At 51.8% G+C, this 18,555-nt stretch overlaps 9 protein-coding genes across 9 annotated transcripts; 5 read left to right on the top strand and 4 right to left on the bottom strand.

The window, feature by feature from the left end:
- Positions 1-62: 62 nt before the first annotated feature.
- BJX67DRAFT_99473 (uncharacterized protein) lies at positions 63-1,907 on the bottom strand. Its single transcript, XM_071035714.1, has 2 exons — positions 1,421-1,907; positions 63-1,374 (listed from the first exon to the last, which is right to left on the bottom strand). The coding sequence occupies exons 1-2, from the start codon at positions 1,426-1,428 to the stop codon at positions 207-209; spliced, it is 1,176 nt and encodes a 391-aa protein (XP_070891089.1). The 5' UTR covers positions 1,429-1,907; the 3' UTR covers positions 63-206.
- A 176-nt stretch (positions 1,908-2,083) lies between these two features.
- On the top strand, positions 2,084-2,660 carry BJX67DRAFT_341531 (uncharacterized protein). Its single transcript, XM_071027903.1, has 3 exons — positions 2,084-2,294; positions 2,366-2,448; positions 2,508-2,660. The coding sequence occupies exons 1-3, from the start codon at positions 2,097-2,099 to the stop codon at positions 2,560-2,562; spliced, it is 336 nt and encodes a 111-aa protein (XP_070891088.1). The 5' UTR covers positions 2,084-2,096; the 3' UTR covers positions 2,563-2,660.
- On the bottom strand, positions 2,498-4,786 carry BJX67DRAFT_99392 (alpha-N-arabinofuranosidase). The gene is made up of 6 exons (XM_071035711.1): positions 4,411-4,786; positions 4,150-4,344; positions 3,959-4,086; positions 3,814-3,902; positions 3,663-3,762; positions 2,498-3,610 (listed from the first exon to the last, which is right to left on the bottom strand). Exons 1-6 carry the CDS (start codon positions 4,515-4,517, stop codon positions 2,715-2,717), a joined length of 1,515 nt encoding a protein of 504 aa, XP_070891087.1. The 5' UTR covers positions 4,518-4,786; the 3' UTR covers positions 2,498-2,714.
- A 415-nt stretch (positions 4,787-5,201) lies between these two features.
- BJX67DRAFT_99407 (general substrate transporter) lies at positions 5,202-7,369 on the top strand. The gene is made up of 7 exons (XM_071035712.1): positions 5,202-5,334; positions 5,392-5,437; positions 5,515-5,593; positions 5,659-5,850; positions 5,908-6,151; positions 6,219-6,475; positions 6,541-7,369. The coding sequence occupies exons 1-7, from the start codon at positions 5,308-5,310 to the stop codon at positions 7,205-7,207; spliced, it is 1,512 nt and encodes a 503-aa protein (XP_070891086.1). The 5' UTR covers positions 5,202-5,307; the 3' UTR covers positions 7,208-7,369.
- BJX67DRAFT_99434 (PSME3-interacting protein) lies at positions 7,370-8,579 on the bottom strand. Its single transcript, XM_071035713.1, has 2 exons — positions 8,186-8,579; positions 7,370-8,094 (listed from the first exon to the last, which is right to left on the bottom strand). Exons 1-2 carry the CDS (start codon positions 8,349-8,351, stop codon positions 7,532-7,534), a joined length of 729 nt encoding a protein of 242 aa, XP_070891085.1. The 5' UTR covers positions 8,352-8,579; the 3' UTR covers positions 7,370-7,531.
- Positions 8,580-9,323: 744 nt separating this feature from the next.
- On the top strand, positions 9,324-12,360 carry BJX67DRAFT_376947 (NADP-dependent oxidoreductase domain-containing protein; the record flags this gene model as incomplete). Its single annotated transcript, XM_071031988.1, has 5 exons — positions 9,324-9,346; positions 9,447-9,575; positions 9,622-9,870; positions 9,932-10,423; positions 11,052-12,360. The coding sequence occupies 5 exons, from the start codon at positions 9,324-9,326 to the stop codon at positions 12,358-12,360; spliced, it is 2,202 nt and encodes a 733-aa protein (XP_070891084.1).
- A 1,069-nt stretch (positions 12,361-13,429) lies between these two features.
- Positions 13,430-15,370, top strand: BJX67DRAFT_99348 (glycoside hydrolase family 6 protein). Its single transcript, XM_071035710.1, has 5 exons — positions 13,430-13,989; positions 14,050-14,441; positions 14,500-14,757; positions 14,813-15,054; positions 15,110-15,370. Exons 1-5 carry the CDS (start codon positions 13,712-13,714, stop codon positions 15,158-15,160), a joined length of 1,221 nt encoding a protein of 406 aa, XP_070891083.1. The 5' UTR covers positions 13,430-13,711; the 3' UTR covers positions 15,161-15,370.
- A 39-nt stretch (positions 15,371-15,409) lies between these two features.
- On the top strand, positions 15,410-17,404 carry BJX67DRAFT_341511 (casein kinase II subunit beta family protein). The gene is made up of 3 exons (XM_071027902.1): positions 15,410-15,841; positions 16,296-16,541; positions 16,604-17,404. The coding sequence occupies exons 1-3, from the start codon at positions 15,782-15,784 to the stop codon at positions 17,099-17,101; spliced, it is 804 nt and encodes a 267-aa protein (XP_070891082.1). The 5' UTR covers positions 15,410-15,781; the 3' UTR covers positions 17,102-17,404.
- A 35-nt stretch (positions 17,405-17,439) lies between these two features.
- BJX67DRAFT_376944 (arylformamidase) lies at positions 17,440-18,474 on the bottom strand (the record flags this gene model as incomplete). The annotated part of the gene is made up of 2 exons (XM_071031987.1): positions 17,440-18,265; positions 18,368-18,474. The coding sequence occupies 2 exons, from the start codon at positions 18,472-18,474 to the stop codon at positions 17,440-17,442; spliced, it is 933 nt and encodes a 310-aa protein (XP_070891081.1).
- Between the last annotated feature and the right edge of the window lie 81 nt (positions 18,475-18,555).

Here is an 18,555-nt window from a genome sequence, read left to right as displayed (position 1 = left end):
CTATAAACTAATATCTCTAGCTCATCAAGTGCTTTGCCCGCTTCTGGCAGGATTATCTAAGATAAGTATACCAAGCCGAAACCTCGGCCTCATAACTAAGTTGTTGGGCCAAACAATAAAAAACAGTGCAAAAGGTAATGCAAACCGACAAGGCCACAAGAGTAGAACATCCAGCTTCAACGACAAGAAGATAGAGAGGTGCTCGGCTAAAAATTGAAGAGGGGAGAGAGTGTCTGCCTGATTGACGGTAGGCGAAACAATGGCCCGCTGTGGCTTTTGCTGAGGGCAGCTTCGGGTTCAGAAATTTGGTCCATTTCCAAGACCTGGAGAGTTGGCGACGTAGTTAATTCAGCGAGCTCCGACGACTCGGTTGATTCAGTCGGTTCAGTTGATCCAGTCGATCCAGTCGGCTCAGTTGACACAGTTGACCAAATTGATTCAGTTGGTTCAGTTGATTTGGCCGCTTCGACCACTTTGCTTTGTTCAGTAGATGCGCATAGTTCGATTGCTTTGCTTGGTTCAAGAGGCGCGAGTGGTTCAACTTGCTTGCCTGGTTCGATGGGTTCAGTTGTCTCCGTTGACTCCATTGACTCTGGTAACTCAGTTGGTCCAGTGGGCTGCGAGTCGGGGACAGCTATTCGGGAAACGACGGGCTGCAGTGGGGGCGACACAATGACAATCGACTTCGGAATAGAGCCAGAGCGTCCACGGCAAGACTTATTCAATTCGTCCAAGTAACGTACCGTGTCTATTCTCACGTCCTGCTGGATGGAGCTCACGGGCTCGAGGGGGTTATTGAGGGTGTTCGGGGGAGTAGAGGGAACAGAGGCACCACCCTTGTTTCTTGTGCATAGCACCCGAGTCACAGCGCCATTATTTTGTTCGACCAAATATGTGCAAGGCGAATTCTTCCAAAACATCATACCTTCTCTTCTTCGTTTCTTCATCTCGGCCGCTAACGAATCCACGTCACCTCTCCTCCTTCGTCTCCGTCGCCTGCGGAGCTTCTTGACACATAACCACACTATAAAAAGGAGCGCCGCAGATGAAATGGCACCAAAGATGGTAGAAGCGGCAATGGACGCTTTGTCCATGCTCCAATGAGATGGCCGGCCTTTGGCCTTGTTCAACGTTAAATTTCCTGGATTTGAGCCATTGGACGGCCGCCCTGGGACAGAAGTCTTGTTCTTGGGTCTGACGTCCCGGCTTGTAAGTTCGTGCAAGTAATGTTGTAATTGGGTACAATCCGGGATGTCTGCATGACATGGGATCTCCGAATGATTTTCTCTGGCAGTACCCGTTGTTTGTGTCGCATTCTGCATCACCGATGATATCCTCTCCCGGCCATAAAGAATAGAAGTGCTAAATGAAGTACTGTAACTATTAGCAGTTGAAAGGGAGGAGGTCCTGGTGTACTCACAATGACATCGGGTAAGAGAATGATTCGAAATAAGGAAAGTCCTGAAGGAATGTATGTATGATATGAGCTAGGAAAAGCCTGGATTATAGTCAGTGTGCCTTGGGAGATTGGTTTGGTGGAAGAATTGGGCCCTCGTCGAAAAGCTATATTGAAGCAGGTGCGTTCGAGAGATGGAACCAGACACCGCCCTGTTTCCGAGACTGTGGGCGTGGGTCAGGAGGCGCCCAAAGTTGTTCCAAACAAAAACTCAGCCCATCAAGCGCCAGGACAGTCGAAGACCTTCTGCCAGCCATGCTGTCATGTTGCTCTCCGCATCTTTCTTCCTATCAACCCTTGGAACCCAGATTGTGGAGGTGGAGTGCTATTCCGCGCACTGGTCTGGAACCATCTCGGTGCCAACGGTGAAAACACAATGGATTTAATTTTGATGAGCGGTTACAGACAAGCAATTATACAAAGATCCCACTGCTAGTACCGAATTCTGGAGAAGATGCACTCAGGGTCGAGGACCGTTCCAGCCAGCTGAGTCATCATGACATCATTCTCACTGGCAGGTCCAAGATCGAGCGCACTAGACCTAATACGGACACCATCCCACCCAACGGCGAACTACGTCATCACCTGTTCCTCTCTGGGGTACATATATATATTTCCCAGGCTGCAACAAAACCAACCCATGCAACGATCCTCTCTTTCGCCAAAGGTCGTCACAAGACAGTTTTTACCTATTTTCAGACCATACCACAGACAACACCCAAGGAACATGCCTCTCGTCGTCCCCGGAATCACCAACACCAGTGGCGGTGGAAGCAAGGATGAATGGCTCAACAAGCTCGTCGGGAAGAAGATAAGCGAGTCATCGAGTGATGCTACTGTATGTTCCCCGTACCTGTGTATTATGTGGTGCTTGCTCTTTCAGACGCTGATTGAATATCTAATCAACAGTCGTTTGCGAAGAGGGATCTCCCTGAGTCTCATCGGATTCTGAGGCCTGGGGACTTCAAGACGATGGATTTCAAGCCGGAAAGGTGTGTATATTATCTGTCTTGATGATTCGTTGACGAGGTCTAACTGGTTTGCATTGTAGATTGAATATCCACGTCGACGAGAATGACAATGTTCGTGACGTTAATTATGGATAGAGCAGAGCTACCGATAGACCTTACGATGTGACTTGTTAAGATAAGAAATGGAGTACGTCGTTTCAATGGCATGAAATGGAACATTCTGAATATTGAAACTGCGTTCTATCATCGTAAACTGTAGCGTGAGGCATCCATAGAAAGATATTTGCTCAAGCCTTCCATCTCAGAAGGGTAAGAGAGTGCTTGGGGAACACATATGCGCCCTGCGCATTCCAGGTGCTCTCGACAATGCCAACCTCCTGTTTGCCCTTCATGTTCGTCACCTGGGGATTCTCACCGGTCACAGTGAATACAGCGACCTCCCCAGAGGGCCCCTCAAGCTTAGCCTCGATCCCCTTCTCCTCGTGGATGTTGACCACGACGACGTTGACGTATCCGTCGTCGCCTAGGGTCGCGCTAACATCTAGCCATGGCGTCTCCTTAACACCGCGAACCCACTTCGGGTGTGTTTCGCCTTCATATGTGGCAACGGAGACGTGTGCGCTGATGGTCCAGCCTCTCATGTAGTTGGAGAACAGATACAAGGGCCACCAGGTAGTTTGCTTGATGATGCCATCTTTGGTGGTCATGAGGGGAGAGATGACATTGACGCTCTGAGCAATGCACGCCATTCCGACATCCTTGCTCTTTCGAACAAAGACGTTGAGCCAGACACCGACGGCCAGGGCATCGGAGAGGTTATACGACTCCTCTGCACCCTTGCTTCCTTCGGCGCGGATAGGGTCCCAGACGTTCCATTCATCAAAGCAGATGGTGGGGCGGAGCTGGTCGGGAGGAACTCCGTTTTCAACGCGAGCAAGATCGATGAGGGAGGACGTGATCTCAATGGCACGCTCGGCGGCTAGTGGTGCAGTAACATTGGGTAAGTGGGAGGAAGAGGCGGTATAAAGATGGATGCTGTGCATATCAATAAGGGGGACCGCGCTGGTGGACAACGGCGAGTGGACAGGGAGCATAGTTTGCTTGAGGGTGTAGTAGTCCCAAGACGCTGTGCCATCCTGTCCACAGAGAACCAACTCAAGGGAGGGGTCAAGAAGCTTGAGAGCTATGATAACGGTGAGTTAAATGCACGGCCAAATGAAGAACAGCGGATTTACCTTTAGCCCATTGGTATGCCTTGTGAGCATACTCCTCCTTGCTTGCCTGCTCGACCTGCCACGGACCCCACACTTCATTCCCAAGGGCCCAGTATTTCACCTAAGCATCACGTCAATATAGACCGCACACATAAACCGAGGTGCTACATACATTGTATGGCTCCTGTCGGCCGTTTTTGCGTCGAAGATTCGCATAGTAAGTGTCCCGGGTACCATTGCAGTAATCGACCCACGCCAAAGCTGGAATACAGTACTTGTCAGAAATCCGCTTTTGCGTACTGGGAGGTCAGAACTACCTTCATCAAGGGTTCCGGTGCCCATATTCAAGCAAAGATAGGGCTCGGTCCCAAGAACCTCGCACCACTTCAAGAACTCATCAGTTCCAAATTGATTGGTCTCCGTGCCTAGCCAGGCAAGTTCGGGCCTTAACATTGCTTAGTACCCGGATTAAAGGGTCTCGTGAAGTATTAAGAATTGGTAAGCATACCTGGCAGGGCGTTGATCTTTCGGACCGACTCCATCGATCCAATGATAGGTTGCGGTAAAGTTTCCGCCGGGGTAGCGAATCACGGGAATCTTCAGTTCCTTTAGGGCTTCGAGAACATCCTTCCGAAAGCCATCTTCGTCAGACAACGGGTTACCAGGATCATAGATACCCCCGTAGATGCATCGACCCATGTGCCTGGAGCCACGAGTCAGCTTAGCGCAGTCCCAGGATGGGGCTAAGACGCCACAGGTCGAGGCTTACTCAGTAAATCCTGCATATATATTCGGATTGATTTTCGAAATGCGGCGATCTGGGTGGATGGAGATGCCCGGAGCATCCTGCTCGCTAAGTTTTGTGAAGGTAGTCATAGCGGCGGAACAACGAACGAAATCAACGAGCGAGGTCGACGCAATCTGAGTGCCGGAGACTGATTGGTAGGGAAAATAAATGGCAACAAAAAAAGGTCCTGTTCTTGAAGATTTGCAAACCGAGGCGAGGTGACTGGGCAGCAAATATTAATGCCAGATGGACTTCTCATGAGGAGCCAAAATGAAACGGGCAAATCCCCTGCGGGGCCGCTCCCAACCTGGCAGGAAAAGGAAAGATTGAAGCCCGGCGGAGTTGGAATTTGGCATCTCTCTGGGCGTCGTTGATTTGGTGAAGCCGAGGCCTCGTCGTCAGATCTTCCGTCAATCAGCAGCGAGCGTTGGAGGCCAGCGTCTTCTCCAAACCACGGAAGTCTGGGCCTTCGGTTCTCCGCAAACTCGGCTCCCGTTTCGTCTTGCTCCCCAGGATCGGAATCGCAGGTCTTCTTCGCTGTGGTGACTCGGAGCTGACAGTCTTTCTTCCAATGTTTGTTGGGAGCCTCTCTTGACAATCGTACCAGGCGTTCCAGTGTCCTTACGGGATTAACCCGGCGGGCATCAACCCAGCACGACAATGCCATCTTCCGAGAGGTGTGAGCTCGGAGCGCGCCATCCTCCCCGGCACTCCGCTTCGGTCGTGTATTTTCATCCCCGGATTCTTTAAGAATGGCTGCTCCTGCGCCTCTTCTCCCGCTTCTGTCTCCACACTCTTTTCTTGAGACCCTGAGCTCTGTCGAGCATTCAAGGCCTTGGAACGCATCACTTTGATCCCTGAACGCATTCTAAAATCACGATGCGCCTTTCACCTGCGTGGTACCAGGTACGGCTCTGATGCTTTCGTATCTTCAACGGTGGACCATGCTTACAGTCACCCCAGTTCCTGGTCGGCGTTTTTGCCTCCCTCGGATCATTCCTTTATGGATGTGTGTTCGACCCCTCTTAATCCCCGCTTTCTACCAGCTCTGTGTTGCGAACGACTAATCGTGGCCGTTGTGTGTAGATGATTTGGGTGTAATCGCAGAGGTGATTGCCAGCGGATCGTTTTTGAGGACCTTCCATGAGCCAAGCGACACAGCAACGTAAGTCTAATTCGGCACCTTTGAAGCGCGTTCGAAGGAGATGAGAATTGACTGGCCGCCTGCAGTGGATTGGTCGTTTCCATGTTCACAGCAGGAGCTTTTTTTGGTGCCGCATTTGCCGGTCCTACTGGTGATATCCTTGGAAGACGATGGACGATCATCATCGGCTGTATCGTCTTTTGCCTTGGTGGAGGGCTTCAAACGGGTGCGCAGACCATCGATTACCTGTATAGTGGAAGGTTCTTCGCCGGCGTTGGGTAAGTACTGAATGTTCAAAGCCCGATACGCCAAAGCGAGTTGCTAACCCACGCTAGAGTCGGGTTCCTTACCATGATCGTGCCTCTATATCAAGCAGAAATCTGTCACCCGAATATTCGAGGCCGTGTCACCGCACTTCAGCAGTTCATGCTCGGCGTCGGGTCTCTTTGTGCGGCCTGGATTTCCTATGGAACTTATATTGGCTTCCCAAAAACGAACAACGCTCAGTGGCAGATCCCGCTTGGTCTGCAGATTGTTCCGGCCGTCTTCCTTGGTCTCTTGATCATGCTCTTCCCTGAGGTGAGAACGAATTTCGCGTCCTTAGACCCCCGTCTTAGCTGTCACTAATGCGTGACGATGTGGCTAGTCGCCCCGTTGGCTTATCGACCATGGCCGTCACGACGAGGGTCTGCTCACTCTGGCAAGGCTTCACGCATACGGCGATACAAATGATGCCTGGGTCCGTGCCGAGTACACTCAGATTCATGAAACCATCACCCGTGAACATGAAGAGGAGGCCAAATCCTATCTGGAGCTTTTCAAGTCGCGCTCATCGTTCCGTCGCCTCTTCCTTTGCTGCTCACTTCAGGCATCCGTGCAAATGACTGGGGTGTCGGCGATCCAGTAAGTCCCGTCAAAAAGCATTCCCCTACCGGGGGAAAGAGTCCTAACGGGTCGAACTTGCAAAGGTACTACTCCGTTGCTATCTATGGGCAGATTGGAATCGAGGGCGATGAAACCTTGCGCTATCAGGCAATCAACTCCATCATCGCCTTGGTCGCCCAGTTCCTATGCATGATGCTCATCGATCGCTTTGGTCGCCGCTGGAGTTTGATCGGGGGAAACCTGGGCAACTGTCTGACCTTCATCGTGGCTTGCATCCTGCTAGCGAAGTTCCCTCCAGAGGTCAACAACACCGGCGCTCACTGGGGCTTCATCATCATGACCTGGCTTTACAACTTCTCCTTCTCGTGCACCTGCGGACCCCTTTCTTGGATTATCCCGGCTGAAGTCTTCGACACCCGCACTCGTGCAAAGGGTGTTTCACTTGCAACCATGACCTCCTATGCCTTCAACACCATGATCGGCCAGGTGACGCCAATTGCAATGACTGATATCGGGTACCGGTACTACTTCGTGTTCATCATCTGTAACTTCACCAATGCGGTATTCTTCTGGTTGCTTCTGCCCGAAACGAAGAAGTTGCCGCTTGAAGAGATGAACTACCTGTTCTCGAACTCCCCCTGGATTGTTCCTGGCACAAAGAAGGAGGACTACATGGTTCATGACTTGGAGCGCAGGGTGGTAGAACAGGAAGAGAAGCAGCAAGCATATGCGACGCATGAGGAGAAGTAAGCCAGTCTAGGAGCCTATACAAATAAACCGTGATGACACTGTAATTTAACAAGATAACCGCACATGTGGCCTTGGAAATAGTGTCCGGGAAATGACAACGGTGAAATTGACGGGTGATGTCTCGGCTTATTGTGACAGGACCAGCCTTAATAGTATGGTTTCTCTCATATACCACTCGGGTCGAGAATCATCAAATCCCTTATCTTATATACCGTCAGTGTTCTACACAACGCACGCACGGATGGACATTGCTCCTGAGAATATAGTCAGAAAGCTTTAGCCCATAGTATGCTTTTTCAAAATAGGGGTGTTTTTGCAGTACAATCATTCCGAATCGGAGCTGTAGCCTGTCAGACCAAGAGATGACACAGACTGGTTAGCGGCCACTTTTGCTGGTGGTTGAGCTGGGCTCCCAGCTTTGGGGTCATTGGAGGGTTTATCTTCAGCCGCCTGCTTGTGCTGCTCCTGAACAATTGGGGATCTCAGATTTCCGCTCTCCGTGTCTTCGACAATCTCCTTTGCCCTTTTATGTGTCTTCTGTTCGCTCGTATTATTTTCAACGTCGTCGCCCAGGGATTTTCGCTTTCGCCCAGGAATAAGTAGGTCCTTGTTTTTCTCGCGTCGTCGCTTACGCGAAGCGATCTTCCAGTCGTCCCTTTCGGCGGCTGGCGTGACATCAGCTGCGGTATCTTCAAGGAGAGCCTTCTCGGCTTCCTCCCGTTGGCGACGGAATAGCTCCAATTGCTCAGCAGTTTCTTTCTTCACGGTGGCTTCCTGGGCCCGAGTCGACTCCATTATTGAGTCGAGAAAGTCAACTTCGTCTTCGTCGAGAGCACGGAATTGGTTCTTTAGTTTTATCTTTTCCTCGAACGCTTCCTGCTTGGCCACTTCATGTCGTCAAGAGGATCATCATGGCACGTCAACCAGGAGTTTGAGAGAATGAGATTGCATTTTTTTCGTCAAGATGTCGTTACTCACTCTTGTTTTGCTGAAGTACCTCGTATAAGCTTTTCCCGCCATCCTGTTTTCCCAACTCTGCCTTTCGTCTCCGTTCCTCTTCGAGCTCCTGCTGCACACGGCGCCATTCGTCATCACGCTCAACCGGTTCTTGATCTGTACCAGCAGATACGAATCCTGAAGACATTTTTGCCTTCCTTGAAGGTGAAGAGCAGGGTATGCTCCAATGCTTGCTTTTGATCTAACAAAAGCTGCGGCGATATCGGAAAACAACACAAATCGGAAAGCTTCTAAATTGAATAAACCAGGGAAGCACTGTGGAGAGAAGCGCAAGTATACTGAGCCAATTGAGGGGCTTCGACAATCGGTTGGGTAAAATCGGGGAGCATGTCAAGTCTTGCCCTCATGTTTCGACTGTCTTGATAAGGAGCTTGGACCAAGCCGAGTTTGGAGCAGGCCGGCAGAAAAAGGCGGCTGAGGCGGAAGATTCTCCATTCATTGGCCTGAGGCAGAGCCGTGTGTCAGCACTGCCAGTGCAGGTTCCCGCCGGCGATGAGGACCTTCCTCTTTGAGAGTACAAGCATGCTCCTTGAAGGTTCGCACGAGAGTCGATCTCTCAGATGTAATTATCCGGAAGGGAACGATGGCCAATCTCGAGGCCATCATTCGCCAACGAACTGTATCCAGGCATGGCCCCACGCCCAACAATGGGGCCTCATCGGCGTTTTCTGGGTTGAACAGACAAGCCCTGGAGCCGAAACCAAGGTGTGCGTTCGTTGATCGAGCCCATGGGTTGCACATCTCATGTCCTTCTCCAATACCGATCCTCACGGATAAATTAAGGAAAGTTGCCGGCAGAAGACACCAGCGACCCACGGAAAAAGCAGAGAAACTGGGTCCAGAACCCCCACCTGCGCCTGCGAGGTCGCAGTGCCCCTCCAGTCATAATTAATAGCATCATTGCCCCTCCGGGGATACTGGATGGACCTGCCTCACTATGCTGCTGATGGGGACCCCGAGGTATCGACTCCTTATAAATTGCTCGTCTCCTCTGGCGGGTAATTTTTCCTCTGTATTTTCTCCAACTCTCCAGCGATCACACCCTTTCCATTTCATCGAAAGGCGCAACCCAGCCCGACTCTTCTCCCAGCTACGCAAAATGTCGAACCTCGAGAATACGAAGTAAGTGCTCACAAGTCCACGTGTGCGCCTTGGGCTTTGGTCCTTTCCCATCCAGAAGGAGTCCGAAACGCAATTTCTCACACGTCGTTTCCGCCTCTAGGAAGTTCTATACCCTCAACACTGGGGACAAGATTCCCGCCGTCGGTCTCGGAACCTGGCAGTCGAAGCCTAACGAAGTGCGGGAGGCCGTTAAGAATGCTTTGCTGAAGGGCTACCGCCACATTGATACGTATGCTTCCCGAAACCCTTGCAAGCAATGCTGACAGCCAATCCAGTGCGCTTGCCTACGGCAACGAAGCTGAGGTCGGGCAAGGTATCCGCGATTCCGGGGTTCCCCGTAGTGAAATCTGGATCACCACTAAGCTCGATAATACTTGGCACCACCGCGTTACTGAGGGAATCGACAGCTCTCTCAAGGACCTGGGTGTGGACTACGTCGATCTTTATCTTGTGCACTGGCCGAGCTCGACCGACCCCAATGACAAGTCGAAGCACCTCCCCGACTGGAACTTCATTAAGACATGGTACGCCGCAATCTTCCTCCCACCAAGTCGTCTCGGTTCAGCAACACTAACCAAAGCACAGGCAAGAGATGCAGAAGCTACCAGCCACCGGCAAGGTCCGCAACATTGGTGTCTCAAACTTCGGAATCAAGAACCTGGAGATTCTTCTGAATGATCCCAGCACCAAGATCGTCCCAGCCGTCAATCAGATTGAACTTCATCCGAACAACCCATCCCCGAAACTAGTTGCATACAACACATCTAAGGGGATTCACTCCACCGGCTATTCTTGCCTGGGGTCCACAAACTCTCCGCTCTACAAGGACCCTACCCTGCTCCAATTGGCTGAGAAGAAGGGCAAAACTCCTCAGCAGGTGCTGCTGGTGTGGGGTCTGCAAAAAGGCTGGAGTGTTATTCCCAAGTCCGTCAGCAAGTCTCGCATCGATGCTAACTTTGAGCTTGACGGCTGGAGCTTGACCGGCGAAGAGGTCAACCAACTGGACAATCTGAAGGATCGCTTCAAGGTCTGCGGAGATGCCTGGCTTCCTATCAAGGTCTTCTTCGGCGACGATGAGTAGATAATTCAAATTAGGTATCTTTAGATAGAATATTAAATACTTCTTCCGGCGATGTTCGAAGCGACTGGGAACGCTTAGAGCCCAGTATTTAGAGCATTGGCTCAATAAACTGACTCGTAGTCCTCTCACCTGGATGTAGATACTCCCGAACGGGAAATACATTTTGAGCGGCACCGCCGCGTGATAGTACCTCGATGAGGCTACTTCGACGCCCCATCCTGTAGTTCTACCTGAGTCATCTGCATGTAGTATAGCGCTACGAGTGTTTTCTTCAAATGGCTTCGGATTTGAAGAGTTTCTGGTTACCCAAGTTATTTCTTAGGGTAAAGCGCCTCAGCGCCTCAGGCATGCGCATCTCGTGATTGAGATCACATGCTGCACCGCCACCTGGGGTTTGACTCCCTCGTCATCAGGCATCCGTCTTCGTCTTCTCCTTCCCTTCCGCTAAGTTCATCTGAAAGATGACATTCTCATCTTTGATCTGCCTCTAGATCCGTGAATTCATCATTTTCAGGATGCCTCCGTCTAGTGGGCACCTGCTGCTCCCCAAACTCTGGAGAGCGGCTAGGTCAGTCATTTGCCACCCTGTTGTATACTCGGTTGTCTTGCTGATAGGTCTCCTAGGTTTGCCTACGCGAAGGCGTACAAAGCCATCAGGGCAAACCTCCCAGAACCATCCCAGCAGATTTCACTTCGTCTTCAACCTGCATATCTGCGAATAACTCCCAAACAGCCTATCAATCGAGCCGCAGCTATCCGTCAAGCCCGCAGCCGGCACTTCTCCACCAGTGCGGCGGGTTCTTTTGCTTCATATTTCCAAGCTGCGGTTAAACCAGACCGGGCTGCCTACCGTTCCTCACGAATTGCGGCTGGTATCAGCCGCTTCACTTCTCGAGCCCCGTTTGCATCCACTCTTCGTCCGAACCTGACCGGAGGTACCCTTGGTCGTACCGCAGGAGGTTATGTGATAGGTGCAGGCCGAGTTGGAGGTGCACGGTATTTCTCACATGGCCCTGCTGCGCCTGCTCAAGTTATAAATAATGTGTCTGTGGGCGTGCGAGCTTTCTTCCTCTCAGGCCAGAAGGCTCGGTTCGATGGCATTGATCCTGTTACAGGAAACAAGAAGTTCAAGGCTGTGACGGTGCTCCAGGATGAAACTGAGCGAAAGATGACCAGTATTCCTTGCACTTCCCCTGGCTCTTTCATCGATTTCCAAATCTCTCCCACCATCACCGCCTTTGGTCTTCAAAAGACCTTTGCCTCTGCTGATACAGAGTCTGAGACCCTTAACTCCGAGGGCCTTTTGGACGTCCTCTCTGCTGATTTCGCGCGTGCCCTCAAGGGCCTGGTTGCTATTCTTAACGATCTTAAGCGCCTCGCTACGTTGGGTGACTTACCTATTGTGCTCCACGACAGATCAACCATCCGAGTTAGATTCCCGGGTTGTGACGCGGAGACGGTTGAGCGACTCTGCGACGAGGTTGGGGTTCAACGAGGGCGAATCATGCAAGATGCGGACTTTGACCTCCGCACCGGCGCTGAACTTGCCCTCCTTTTCCCTTTCGCTCCGAGCATTTCTCCATCCTCGGACACAGACGATCTCTTCTTCCGGACGGAAGTCAACCCGTTGCAGCGGCCCGACGAACTTGACTGGCAGGCGATGATGTCAGGCGTGGGCACGCAAATGTCACCCGAATCCCAGAGGCGCCCAAGCAACGAGCTTAGCTTCGATGACATGACCATGTTCCGCTCCAATCCATGGGCTAAATCCCCTTCGGGCTATTCGAGCATCAACGTGAGCGAGCTTGGCGATCGGGCATTCTTCCCTGACGTATTGAGCCATGGGATCCCGGAAAGTACCTCCGAGTATGAGGGCTTCGAGGGGATACGCAAGTTCATAGCGGAGTGCGACCAGGCTGCTGCGCGCGGCTAAATTCTCTTTATTGTTCGGATGTCGACATCAGACTTTGACAGTCATTTCATATGTTACCTGCCCAGGCCATTGCTGCGTGGATTAAGTCTTCTACCCGTGAGAGTATATCGCAATTAGCCTACTACCCCTATTTGTGTCTACAAACCAAGTGATAATTTACTTTCTTGGCCCAATTATTCTTTCATAAATTGAGCTCATAACCTAATCTGGTGGCTTTGATGGCTTGGAGTGGCTGAATTTTCGTCACAAAGCCCTGGAAAGCACAGCTCAGATCGACCATTCGTCCCTTCTCATGGTCGAGAGTCAAGACAAGGGATGAGAACGATGATTGCCACGGTGCGGGGTAATAATCTTTAGGATGCTCGGACCGTCGAACCGTGCCAGGAACGTGCGTGCCTTGCAGTTTGGAGCTGCTCTGCACTCTGGAATCCTCAGAGGCTCTGGGTTGCGACAAGGCAAGTCAAGTCTTGAATGGTGATGTCTCTGTCAAATCGGCGGTCCCGGAGGCAACACCCTTTCCCGTTTTGTGGCTTCGGACCCCGTATCTGGAGATTGGTGCTCCGACGCCTTACCTGTAAAGATGAAACATGGGTGTTTCTTCACGGCCCCAGACTTGGTAAGGGAGAGATTCCGGGGCACCGTCTCTCCAGAGCCCACACCTCCCTCCATCTTTCCCGATGCATCAGAGCCAACCGGAAAATTTATTCTGGACTGTCTCTGGGGTCTTCCTTTCCTCTGACGCCGGCCATGCCGTGGGTTTCCAACTCGTCAATGCACACCGTCTCTCTCCCAGGGTTTTCGACGGGAGATCAATGAGCAAAGTCGCCTCAAGCATTCGGCAACAAGTAGCTTGTGGGGAAATGAAACGGGACGGCCGATCCGTACTGTTTCGCGATCCTCAAAGTGAAACGTCGTCCGTCGCCCTCGCCAGTTGATGACGATCAGCCGCATCTGTACCTTTTCTGCTACGGAGGGAGTCCGCCGTCTTGATTGCGTCAAGAAAGTCGAGCTCCTTGGCTGTCAAAACATGTCAATGCTCCCATTGCAGATCCCAGACTTCCCAGGAACGGGTGCCGTCGATTTGATGGATCCGTTTCTGGCCAAATCGCAATGGTGTCAAACCAAGTCCGTCCGCGTCCCTTGATCCTTTTGGTAGTGAAACGCCGATTTGTCGACTCAATTTATCCATGCTGGGAAGTGAAAGGGGCTATAAAAGAACTCTTTCGCCCGGCATGAGCTGAGACGGATATCTAACGAAAGCAGCCGTTGGATCAGAGAGGCTACATTCCCTGCAGGATCAGAGAAGACGCATTCGTTCCGTTTACTTCTTCATTCCACAGTTTCTTTCGCTATGCAGTCCGTCAACATCAGGGCGTTGATGGCCCTGGCGCCGTTCCTCGGTGCCGTGAACGCCTTGCCGCAGGCTACCGGCTCCAGCACCACCGTCACGCCGACCCCTACGGGAGGTGGTCCAGCTGTGACCATAACGGGAAATCCGTTCGAGGGATACCAACAATATGCGAACCCGTACTACAGCTCTGAGGTTATTTCGCTGGCTGTGCCGTCCATGACTGGCTCCCTGGCGGAGCAGGCGTCTGCAGCCGCTGAGATTCCATCGTTCCACTGGATGTAAGACGCTTGAATACTCTCGTTGCTGGATGAATAGCTGATAATTATCCCTGCGATCAGGGACACGGCCGACAAGGTCCCCACCATGGGCGAATACTTGGCCGATATCCGGTCGAAGAACGCTGCTGGAGCAGACCCCCCACTTGCCGGTCTCTTCGTCGTCTACGACCTTCCGGACCGTGACTGTGCTGCGTTGGCTAGTAACGGAGAGTATTCTATCGCCGATGGCGGTGTTGAGAAGTACAAGGCGTACATCGATTCCATCAAGGCGATTGCCGTGGAGTACTCTGACACCAACATCATTTTTGTCGTTGAGCCTGACAGCTTGGCCAACTTGGTAACCAACTTGTCCGTTGAGAAGTGTGCCAACGCCCAGGATGCCTATCTCGAGTGCACCAACTATGCAATCACGCAGCTGGATCTCCCCAATGTGTCCATGTACCTTGATGCTGGTAAGTGAAGCATCTCTGCCGACTCGGTTCGGACACTCTTGGATCTAACTCTGCCCAGGTCACGCTGGATGGCTCGGCTGGCCTGCCAACATTGGCCCAGCTGCAGAACTCTTCGCGAGTGTATACACCAACGCCTCTTCCCCCGCGTCGGTCCGTGGTCTGGCAACGAACGTTGCCAACTACAATGCCTTCAGCATCGATACTTGCCCCTCTTACACGTCCGAGAACGAGATCTGCGATGAGAAGAGCTACATCAACAACTTCGCTCCTGAACTCTCCGCTGCTGGATTCGATGCTCACTTCATCACCGACACTGGTACGTACAATTCGGCGAAGCTGATGCTGAGTGCAGAGACTGACTGCAATTCCAGGCCGTAACGGCAAGCAGCCCACTGGCCAGGTCGAATGGGGTGACTGGTGCAACTCCAAGGGCACTGGCTTTGGTGCTCGCCCCTCTAGCGACACCGGGGATGAGCTTGTTGACGCCTTCGTCTGGGTTAAGCCCGGTGGTGAGAGTGATGGTACCTCTGACACTTCTGCTGAGCGCTACGATGCTCACTGTGGTGCCGAGGCTGCTCTCAAACCCGCTCCTGAAGCTGGTACTTGGTTCCAGGTAAGTTTCCTGTGACGGATTTGAGCATGATTATGGGCTAATATCGCGACTGCAGGCATACTTCGAGCAGCTGGTCGAGAACGCCAACCCCCCTCTTGGCAGCTAAATGGTTTCCGAAAGTCCTCGAGAGCTCCTTGTACATAAAATAGTGTGGTAGTTGGCCGAAGGACATGTGTGTATACGTAGGGATTTCAAGGAGAATCTCATCTATCTTGTTTTCCAATAGGTATCAGACCTCAATTGAAAAGAAAATGATCCCCGATCCGATGTTAAAAGATTCAAAGCCACCCTACCTCTGTAGGTTGGAACAAAAGAGACTCCCAAACTTCACACCAAGAGAAAAGGTCGTGAATAAGTTATATTGGGAAAAGGCAGGCGGTGAGCGATAGACGGCAATTCTGACCGCCAGCCCCGCGCTAAACCTGAACAAGATGATCCTCTGATAACAGCCACATGAAAGAGAGTGAAGACACATCAGATTGCTTCAACCTCAAGACTACAAGCTTCTCCGTTTGTTGTCGATTCGCTCTTTTGATTGCATTCAGGTCCTTGCTACTAGATGTTTTAAGGGGGATTTGTTCCTGCTGTACAGTTCCGGGGACCATTCCTGTGCTTGGTTCATCTCGGGCCGGTGTTCTCGCAGAACTGCTGCAGGCAAAGCGACCAAATAATCTTACCTCCGGACATATTTCAGATAATATCTCGATCGACGAGCCCTCGAGTCAAAATGATGGAAGATTTCAATAGCGAAACCGACAGCGACTACACCAGCTACTGGAGAGATTGGGTAAGTCTGCTTCTTGCGCTTTCTGTTTGTGATCTTGGGCTGTAGGGTATGAAAGGAGAGGACGCGGCGGCACGGGGCGGTTTTATGGTGGTTCCAAGGGACCGCTGTGCGCGGAATTGAGTTGCGTTTGTTGTTGAGAAGGTTCGAGTGTTTGGCTCGTTGGCCTCGAGGAGCCTTCTTCCGAATGCTTAACACATTCCTGCCTCATCTGTCACCGTCAGAGTCACTGGCAATCGACTTGGGAAAAATGGCGGCATCCAATGCTCGTTCTGAGACCGATTCGATCTCTGATCCTACCCCCCATGTGTACCGTCTTTTCTCAGGGTCGGAGGGTTCGCAGTCTGGTGCAAACCATGACTCGGTGTCAGACCCTAGCCCTGCTCTGCTCTCTTTGCGGCGACGTTATCCGTATAGAATACCACTTCCGAGGCCAAAACCTAACTGGCGCACACAGTTCATCTCGTCTCGCGGAAACGAGTATTTTTGTGAAATCGACGAAGAATACTTGACTGATCGCTTCAACCTTACCGGGTTGAACACCGAGGTTCCTTACTACCAGTATGCGTTGGATCTGGTGACAGATGTGTTCGACCTCGATGCGGACGACGACCTTCGCGAACAGATCGAGAAATCGGCACGCCACCTGTATGGTCTAGTCCATGCTCGCTACATTGTAACCACTCGTGGTCTAGCGAAAATGGTACGCAAGTCTACGAGTATGATATGGGAGGTGCGGTTTACTGACATCCGCGGTTTGTATAGGTCGAGAAGTGGAAGAAAAACGATTTTGGAAAGTGCCCCCGCGTCATGTGCGACGGTAATCCCCTCCTCCCTACTGGTCAGCACGATCTTCCCAACATGAGTACCGTCCGGCTCTACTGCTCGAGGTGCGAAGATATCTACAACCCCAAGTCATCCAGGCATGCGTCTATCGACGGCGCGTACTTTGGTTCGTCGTTCACCAGCATGCTCTTCCAGGTCTACCCTGCTCTTCTTCCTGAGAAGAGTACCCGTCGCTACGAACCTCGTATCTACGGCTTCCGCGTCCACGCCAGCGCCGCTCTTGCACGCTGGCAGGATCGCTACCGCGAAGAAACTAGGGCCCGTCTTCGTGACGCTGGAGTCGAAGTGAAATATGTCGAGGACGATGAGGATGAAGAACTCGAGGATGAGGAGGATGAAGAGGAGCCGGGCATCGATACCGCACAAGCGAGAGTTGAAGGTGACGCTGCCTCAAGCCGTATGGACCTTGGCAGGTGAAATTGGAACCGTCCATAATATTTCAGAATTTGACGAACCTGCATACCCTCAGGGGGCGGCGTATCGTCCGTATTTCTGAAACTGTTCCCGTTTTCTCTTTTTCAGTGGCTGTCACCTCGAAGCATTAGGCGTATGGTTTTCTTTCTATTATGTGTGAGTATGATAGCGATCATGGGGAGTTGAAGTTTCGAAATTGGCAGGTCTGTTTTCCTTCTTCCTTCTAATGTGCACTAGTTTCATGATACCTGTTCTCATGACGTGGGACATAACGAAATCTAAATATGGACTCTTTTTCTTGACAGTATCTCGTTCCTTGTGCATTTATTTTACTTGTGCCTCTACTCTTGCGAGATAGACGGGTCCTTCGGACAGAGTCCCATCTCCTGCAACTTCCCAAGGGTAATTATAATTCCCCTCGCAAGCTCCCTTCCTTTCTCCCACGCCTCATCATGCTCCCCCACGATAGAAAGGAAGTGAGCCTCCCTTTTCCCCTGAGACGTATCCTTCTCCCAGGTCCCGAGGAAATCCCTCATCTTGTCACTCTGTGCTGTATCACAGAGGCTATCCTCTTGAGAATGTGCAAGCACCACCAACCTTCCCCCTTCCCACCCCTCAACCCCATCTACACTCCGCACGACACCAGGGGACGCAGCATCCCAAACCCCCTCTTCAGACCCAAACGCCCCCTCAATAAACTCCTGATACGCAGAAATATGCTTATGTGAATTCCGCAACAGCCTCAAATCATATATCCCCGCCATCCCTAAGATCGCGAGCGGAGCTGCATACCCAGCTTCCCCGTTAAGATTCCGTTTTCGTTGAGAGGAGAAAAAAGACCCCATAACACACTGAAATGCGAGCGTCGCCCCGCAACTATGCCCCGAAAGCAGATACCGACAACCAATCTTGTATTTCGCTTCGAGGAAGGAGAGCGCCGATTGTATATCGGAGAGGTGGTCTGGGTGTTTTGCTGCTCGGAGGGTGGTTCGTGATTCTTTTTTCGGGTCTTGCGGGTGGGATGGGTGTAGGCTCAGACGGTAGGAGATTGATGCGATGCCTTTTATGGGTGGTGCGGGTGTAGTGTTTTGGAGGATGGTTAGGGCCGGGGTGAGGTAGGATGCTGCGGTTTGGGTTGGATCGCGCCAGGCGCCGCCGTGGATGAGGCTGGATGAGTGATAGACGATTAGAGCTAGCCATTGAGTTGAAATAATCTTGCTTTACACGGTATTGAGGGGACAGGAATTGGGGGGGGGGTGGTTTAAATACATCACCCAGAGGCGGTCGTCTGTGTCTGCGTGGAGGGGCAGTGCGGGGTAGGCGACGGTGATGGTCTGGAGATCGTGCTCGCCATAACGGAGGGTTTCGAGGGGCATTGAGGTGCTCGAGGGGTTTATTACGAGTTTGAGCATTTGATAGAAAGAGAGTTGGTGATGTTGAGGATGTTTTTGAATTCT

This window comes from Aspergillus lucknowensis (genome assembly GCF_044049455.1).
Source record: "Aspergillus lucknowensis strain CBS 449.75 chromosome Unknown BJX67scaffold_2, whole genome shotgun sequence".
Taxonomy (NCBI): domain Eukaryota; kingdom Fungi; phylum Ascomycota; class Eurotiomycetes; order Eurotiales; family Aspergillaceae; genus Aspergillus; species Aspergillus lucknowensis.
Note: the sequence above shows the minus strand (reverse complement) of the source record. Positions and strands in the feature narration are given on the sequence as shown.

Excerpts from the sequence above, each read along its gene's own strand:
- BJX67DRAFT_341531 (XM_071027903.1), top strand. The coding sequence starts at position 2,097 with ATGCAACGATCCTCTCTTTCGCCAAAGGTCGTCACAAGACAGTTTTTA. Across the intron at positions 2,295-2,365 it reads AGTCATCGAGTGATGCTACT|TCGTTTGCGAAGAGGGATCT; the intron begins GTATGTTCCCCG and ends TCTAATCAACAG. Across the intron at positions 2,449-2,507 it reads ATGGATTTCAAGCCGGAAAG|ATTGAATATCCACGTCGACG; the intron begins GTGTGTATATTA and ends TTTGCATTGTAG.
- BJX67DRAFT_99392 (XM_071035711.1), bottom strand. The coding sequence starts at position 4,517 with ATGACTACCTTCACAAAACTTAGCGAGCAGGATGCTCCGGGCATCTCC. Across the intron at positions 4,345-4,410 it reads ATATATGCAGGATTTACTGA|GCACATGGGTCGATGCATCT; the intron begins GTAAGCCTCGAC and ends TCGTGGCTCCAG. Across the intron at positions 3,611-3,662 it reads GGCATACCAATGGGCTAAAG|CTCTCAAGCTTCTTGACCCC; the intron begins GTAAATCCGCTG and ends CCGTTATCATAG.
- BJX67DRAFT_99407 (XM_071035712.1), top strand. The coding sequence starts at position 5,308 with ATGCGCCTTTCACCTGCGTGGTACCAG. Across the intron at positions 5,335-5,391 it reads TTTCACCTGCGTGGTACCAG|TTCCTGGTCGGCGTTTTTGC; the intron begins GTACGGCTCTGA and ends CAGTCACCCCAG. Across the intron at positions 5,438-5,514 it reads CGGATCATTCCTTTATGGAT|ATGATTTGGGTGTAATCGCA; the intron begins GTGTGTTCGACC and ends CGTTGTGTGTAG.
- BJX67DRAFT_99434 (XM_071035713.1), bottom strand. The coding sequence starts at position 8,351 with ATGTCTTCAGGATTCGTATCTGCTGGTACAGATCAAGAACCGGTTGAG. Across the intron at positions 8,095-8,185 it reads GGTACTTCAGCAAAACAAGA|TGGCCAAGCAGGAAGCGTTC; the intron begins GTGAGTAACGAC and ends GACGACATGAAG.
- BJX67DRAFT_99348 (XM_071035710.1), top strand. The coding sequence starts at position 13,712 with ATGCAGTCCGTCAACATCAGGGCGTTGATGGCCCTGGCGCCGTTCCTC. Across the intron at positions 13,990-14,049 it reads ATTCCATCGTTCCACTGGAT|GGACACGGCCGACAAGGTCC; the intron begins GTAAGACGCTTG and ends CCCTGCGATCAG. Across the intron at positions 15,055-15,109 it reads AAGCTGGTACTTGGTTCCAG|GCATACTTCGAGCAGCTGGT; the intron begins GTAAGTTTCCTG and ends TCGCGACTGCAG.
- BJX67DRAFT_341511 (XM_071027902.1), top strand. The coding sequence starts at position 15,782 with ATGATGGAAGATTTCAATAGCGAAACCGACAGCGACTACACCAGCTAC. Across the intron at positions 15,842-16,295 it reads CCAGCTACTGGAGAGATTGG|TTCATCTCGTCTCGCGGAAA; the intron begins GTAAGTCTGCTT and ends TGGCGCACACAG. Across the intron at positions 16,542-16,603 it reads CTCGTGGTCTAGCGAAAATG|GTCGAGAAGTGGAAGAAAAA; the intron begins GTACGCAAGTCT and ends CGGTTTGTATAG.